General features: G+C 55.2%; 1 protein-coding gene across 7 annotated transcripts in view; it reads right to left on the bottom strand.

Moving 5' to 3' along the window:
- The window catches only part of NFASC (neurofascin), a 187,097-nt gene that overhangs the window by 39,945 nt on the left and 141,152 nt on the right, over positions 1 to 6,000 (bottom strand). For all 7 annotated transcript variants that reach the window (XM_007470673.1, XM_007470674.1, XM_007470669.1 and 4 more), the window contains 5 exons: positions 5,694 to 5,825; positions 3,084 to 3,227; positions 2,311 to 2,422; positions 1,843 to 2,009; positions 1,199 to 1,346 (listed from right to left, as the gene is read on the bottom strand). In XM_007470673.1, coding sequence (XP_007470735.1) covers positions 1,199 to 1,346; positions 1,843 to 2,009; positions 2,311 to 2,422; positions 3,084 to 3,227; positions 5,694 to 5,825 — 703 coding nt within the window. The remainder of the gene's footprint in view (positions 1 to 1,198; positions 1,347 to 1,842; positions 2,010 to 2,310; positions 2,423 to 3,083; positions 3,228 to 5,693; positions 5,826 to 6,000) is intronic.

Below are 6,000 nucleotides of genomic sequence, written 5' to 3'. Positions count from 1 at the left end.
TGCTGGGCGCTGCCTGGCTTTCTCCCTGAAGTGGGGACGGTGGGTCAGAAGGGAGGAGGCGGCGCTGTAGTCTGGGCTGGGCCGCCCCAGCCCCTCTTAGGGGACATGAGGCTCCACCTCAGTGCTTCGAGAGAGGCGGGGTCTTCATGTCACCTTGAGCACTTATGGTGCTTGCTGGAGGGGACAGGAAAGCGGGTGGAGCCAAAGCGGCCCTGGCCCATATTCACTGTCCTCAGTTCCCACCCTGGGTCTGCTCTCTGTGCCTTTCCTGTGCTGTGCTCCCCTCCCGAGTTAGGGCACAGTTAGGCCCACCCCCAAAAGGCAGGTCTTCTCGTACTTCCAGCTCTGGCTTCAGGCCAGATTGATGCCCAGGCTCAGCCCAGGTGCCCCGGGCTCCTCTCCCACAGAGGGGGGAGAGCACCAAAGAGGAGGGCAGACTGTGAGCATGGCTGAGGGCCAGAATGCCTGCACCCCCCGCAGGCTACGCCCCTGCAGAAAACCAGATCATCGCTGGCAACAGCTGGTACCGATGCTCAACCTGCCCCGATATGGACGAAGAGTCCTGAGGGGAGGCTCGGATCAGCTGTTCTTAACCCTAGCTGCACATTACAAACACCTGGGGGGACTTTTAAACACTATCTATGCCTGGGCCCTCCCTCAACTCCAATTAAATCCGAATCTGGGATGAGGGATGGATGGGGCAGGCCTGGGCCTGGGAAGCGGTCCCAGGTGCGTTAAGGGCGGAGAGCCCCATTAACCACAAGGGTTAGAGTCTGCTCGGCCAACCGTGCCCTCTGCTGGAGAACAGGAGCGCTGCAGGCAGGGCTGAGAGGATGGGGAGGGCGCCCTGGCTGTGAAAAGGAGGAAGGGAAAGGATCAAAATAAAGGGACGAGGACAAGAGAAGGAGTGAGGGAAGAGAGGGAGCGAAGTGAAGACAGGAAGGAGTGGGAAGGAGAGGAGATGAGGGAGGAGGAGGAGAGAGAAGCAGAGCCCTGACGGGGGAGGGGGGGAAGCTGCAGTGGGAGGGGGGTCTCGCCTGATGTGGAGGGAGTCGCTGAGGCCGTCGCGCCCTCCTCAGCAGTTCCCCAGTGACACACATGACACAGGTTCCCTGCGTTCTTCAATGCATCCCCAAGAGCAAGGGAAAAGAAAACGCCCCAGAGGAGCAGCAGGAAGAAAGGAGGGAGGAGCAGAAACCTGTTCCCGACGTAGAGGGGCTCGTCATCCTTCAGCCAGTACACTGTGAGCTTCAGGGAGGGGTCGTGCTTCACGCGACACTCCAGCTGCACCGTGGTGCCCCTTTTGGCGACCTGGTCCTCAGGCATCCGGTAGATCCTGGTGGGGTCTGTGGGGAAGCCCCCGGAGCTCGTCTCTGCCACCCCACGCCCGTGTGGCCACACAGTGTGACATGCATGACCTCCAGGTTAGATGGACCACGGAAGTGGCAGAAATAGGATTCGGTTACATGAATGGTAGGGGACGCCTGGTATGGGGGGATCCCAAACAGTAGCCAATACCCAAATCCTTTCTCTCCGACTCAGGAACATAGGACGTATATTCTGGGGTGGTAGTGGGGAGCTGGTGTGGGTAACAGGCGTCCCTGCCTGCGTCTATTTGGACCAGGCTGGTAATGACTCAGTGCTCACAACACCAGGCCAGCCAGGGGCCCTGGACACGAAACCTCCACGGAGAGGACACAGAGACCTGGAGCGAGGTCTCACTAGGTATTAAACATTAGGTGTGGCACGTTTTCAAAGTGAGTGACACACATGGATAACCTTGAGGAGACGGCTTCCTTGCCCTTCCCACCCCTCCCTCTAGCTGGCAACTCTCTCCTTTACCTTTGACCTCCAGGCGGACCTGGTTCTCAGCTTTGCCCAGGATGTTGGTGGCAACACAGGTGTAGATGCCTTGGTCCTCTTTGCGGATCATCTTGATTTCCAGACTGCCGTTCTCGTACACATGGTAGTTGCCACCATCCAGGTTGCTTCCTTGCCCATTCTTAAACCTCACAACAGAGCAGCACAACACACAGCATACTGAGAAAGGACCAGCCCGGGGGGCGGGAGGAGCCCCGAGCCTTGTGGGTCTTGCCTCCGACCACGACCACTGGGTGGCCTTGGCAAGTCTCTGGGCCTTGGTTTCTTTCTTTGCACAATAACAGGGTTGACCCAGCTGATCTGCCAACTCCTCCCAGCTTTAACCCTTTAAGGCTCCCAGGACTCACTGAATACCTCTCATGGGCCAGATGGAATGAGAAAGGCGAGACAGATGACCCCGTGGGGGAGGCCTGGTCTCCTGGAACTTACCATCGGAGTGTGGGGATGGGAGACCCAAAGAACGGGCAGTCCAGCCGCGTCCGGTTGTACAGGATCACCCTGATGAGCTGGTTCCGGGGTGACAGCATCCGAGGCGGCACGTCTGCAATTTCCGGAGAACTGACCTTGGGTGGGGAGTCTTCCTCTTCCTCTTTGTGGACCAGTCTTATCTCTCTGTTCCTTCTCCTCACAGCAGCTTTCTCAGCACCAGTGTACCTTGCCCCATCAACCTCCCTCCTTTAAGAAGCCTCTGAGGATTAGGTGAGGAAGGAGGAAGCTTATCCATTTGTCTTCACCTACCCTACATCCAGTCCAGCTTTTGCAAAGGGTTCCCCCCAATTTTCCAGCAGCTTCTATACCTGCCTCTCCACAGCCCCAAAGCTTCTCCTAGCTGCACCTGCCCACTGCCCTCTCCCTGCTCTGGGATTGCCACGAACATATTCAGGACTATTTCCCACCGAGACCATGGAGAACCCAGGGAGAGTCAACATGGACACACCAAGGAGACGAGACAGTCCCTCCTCTCATCAGGGGAGGAAGGGGACTGAGACTGACTTTTCGCATGGAATGAACTCTGCCTGCACACCCAGCTCTATGGATTTTAAGTCCTCCACCCTCCCCGCAAATGTCATTCTGGGTCTCTGTGCTTCCCCCATCCTGCTGCCCTCATACCCCACCAGCCTGGCCAATCACTGGAGAAGAAAGTGTGCCCATGAGGCGAGCAAGGTCCAGGCAGGTGAGCGGAGGGAGCAGCGTGCACTCACCCAGCACGCTGACGAAGGCGTTGGCCAGCAGGTAGCCGTGCTCGTTGGAGGTGTTGCACTGGTACACGGCCCTGCTGCTGATCTGGGTGTCCCGGAAGATGATGGTGTCCCCGGCCACCTCACGGTTTGGGTTGGGTGGTGCCGCTACAGTCAGAAAAGACACTCCTTGTGAGAAAGGGGGGAGGGCAGGGCGAAGGGCACTTGGGACTCTGGCCAGGACTCCCTGGTAGGACTGGGGTGCTGTGGAGGCAGTAGCACTGGGCCAGCTCAGACCCAGCTTCCGGCCCACCACTGCCTAGCTGTGTGGCCTGGGTCCATCACTGAGCCCACTGGAGTTTATTTCTCAATCCATCCAGTGGGGATAGGAATCCCGGTCAAACCTACACAGCAGCTGGGCAGCTGTGGTTGACAGCGTAAGCTCTGGAAACAGGAGGGGTTTGAATTCTAACCACACTACCTGCTGGCACTATTCAATGGCTCTGCACTTCAGTCTCCTTGTCAACTGAATGGGGATAACATATCACCTTGTGGGGCTCTTATGAGGATGACCGGAGATTCTCTGCATGCCATTAGCAGAGGGCTCAGCACATACTGATTATTATCGTTGTTATTATTTTAATTCAATGTGCACATACTCAAATGTGTTTTGAAAAGGATAAAGCAATATCCAACTAGATGGGACCTACCACCTTCCCATCCTCTGAGTAGAGCACTCTGCAGACATTCACAAAGTTAAATCCAGAAGTCGATGCCTGCTGAAAGCTGAATGAGTCCCTGTATTTGCCAAAGCTACCTGATCTTCCCAAGACGAGTGCACACTGAGAGGACAATCCCTGCTGCAGTTCTGCTGGTACCACTGGCTGGGGATGCAGAGAGTAGAGGCTGGGGAGTGGCCGTGGGGTCTCACACCTGTCCCCGTTATCACTCCAAGACCCGGGGCAAATCAATAACTCCTCTGGGCCTCATTTCCTTCACCTGTCAAACGCGGAAGCATTACTCCCATCTTTCCCCTACTCTGAGGAAGGTTAAGATAAGAGAATGATAATGAGATAATGAGCTGTACAAATAAAAGTTTTTTAGGAGTGTAAAGAATGCCTACTTTTCTCATCTTTCACCACCAGAAGGTGCCTTTCCTCTGTAAGATTTCGGGACTGAGCCAGAAGACTTGGTTTGCGTGATCTAGGAACTCACCCAGGATCACTCAGACCTACCACAGAAGTCGGCAGAGAGGAACCCAGGGTCTGGCCCCGTGGGCTCCACCCCACAGATAGCAAGTCTGAGCCCGGAACTAGGGAATCAGCAGGTGAACAAAGCCGAGGTCAGCATCCTTATCATCTTTCCGGAGTCTCCACTCAGCAAAAAAGCACAAAGGAAGCCGATGCCAGCAACTTTAAGTCTCCTTGCCCGGCAATTCCCACAGACCAGCTTTCCTCCCGGTCACTCCCTTGAGTGACGGGGGACCTTTCCCTGGGCCAAGGCTCAGCTGTAAATCCTGAACTTTGCATTTATTTAATGGTGCTGTGAAGTTTAGAGCCTTTGTTTGCTTTGTCCCCAAACTGCTACCAGGACAGGGAGAAGGGCAGAGGGCAGGCCGTGTCCGTGTGCCGCTCGTATCCAGAGGCAGGATATTTCCTGGGATAACTAGATGCTCAGTACTAGACAGGGTAGACATATTGCACTGTCACAGCAGCCCACAGCTTCCCCACTCACTAGCCATGTGACCTCGGGCAATTCCCTGCACCATCAGAGCCTCATTTCCTCATCTTTAATGTTTGAGGTTAAAGAGATAAGAGGAATGCACAGTGCCTGGCACACAATAAATGTCTAGGGGTGCATTCTCCTCTACCTGTCTCCCTGCCTCTCCACCTGTTTCTACCAGCTGTTGCTTGTGAGTTAGGCTCTGAGGTCTTGCCATCTATTTTTTGCCCCATCGGGTTGATAACACTGTTTGTATTTCCTCTGACCCCTTAGAGAAAGTAAGGACAGGACACTTAAAAAGTAAATGCAACTGGAGTGAATATGATGTGAAAAGTTGACCTCTGGCTGGAAGGATCCCTGGAGTCACCCACTCCGGTATCTGGGTAGGACTAAATCTTCCTGACGTCTGTGCGCACTCAGTAACTGCACTGTGCACCTCTGCTCTCATAGGGAAGTTTTCCCTCATTTCTGACCATATCTTTCATGTTGTCGCGTAACCCTGCCTCTTATTTTGCCCTCGGCAGAGAGAGGGACTTGGGTAAATGATGGGAATGAGTTACCGAGCTCTCCTCTACCTCCTGAGCCCCAGCCATCACTCAGAGCCTATACTCTCAGGAGATACAGGCTGAGGTCTCTAGCACCTGAACTGGGCTCTGTAGTTGTAAAGGGCAGAAAGCAGAAATTTATGAAAAACCCCAGGGAGCAGAAATCCCCTAAACATGGGAACATAACCACAGGCCTTCTGTTCTCTCTCACACACAAATGAGGCAGGTTTCCTGCCTCTTGAGATGTCCAAAGAGATGGGCTACTCCCTCACTTCTGCTGCAACAGGGCTGGCCCACAGGGATGGTGAGCTGGATCCTCTGGCAGGAGACAGAGCAGAGGCAGGCGGGAGAACAGTGCGTTACTCACATTGCAAAGGTTCCCCATTCACCATCCACTGGACGGTGGGCTTGGGGTTCCCGTTGGCTCGACACACCAGTCTTCCGTCCTCGCCAGGAGCCAGGATAAGGTTCTTGGGTTCGTCCAGCCAGTAGGGAGCAGCTGGAAGACAAGGACAGGCATAGGCAGGGGTGTCAGATGACAGGAGCAGCCAGAAGGAACCAATGGGCCCCCTCTAGGAAGGCAGGAGCCCCCGAGTGCCAGCCTCAGGCCCCCGCCACCTGCCCAGGGCTCATCCTGATAGGGTGACAGTCTAGGCTGCCTTTGGTCAGCTTGG

The sequence above is a fragment of the Lipotes vexillifer genome, unplaced genomic scaffold (genome assembly GCF_000442215.2).
Source record: "Lipotes vexillifer unplaced genomic scaffold, Lipotes_vexillifer_v1.1 scaffold1122, whole genome shotgun sequence".
In the NCBI taxonomy this organism is placed as follows: domain Eukaryota; kingdom Metazoa; phylum Chordata; class Mammalia; order Artiodactyla; family Lipotidae; genus Lipotes; species Lipotes vexillifer.
This window is presented reverse-complemented; position numbering and strand designations above follow the sequence as displayed.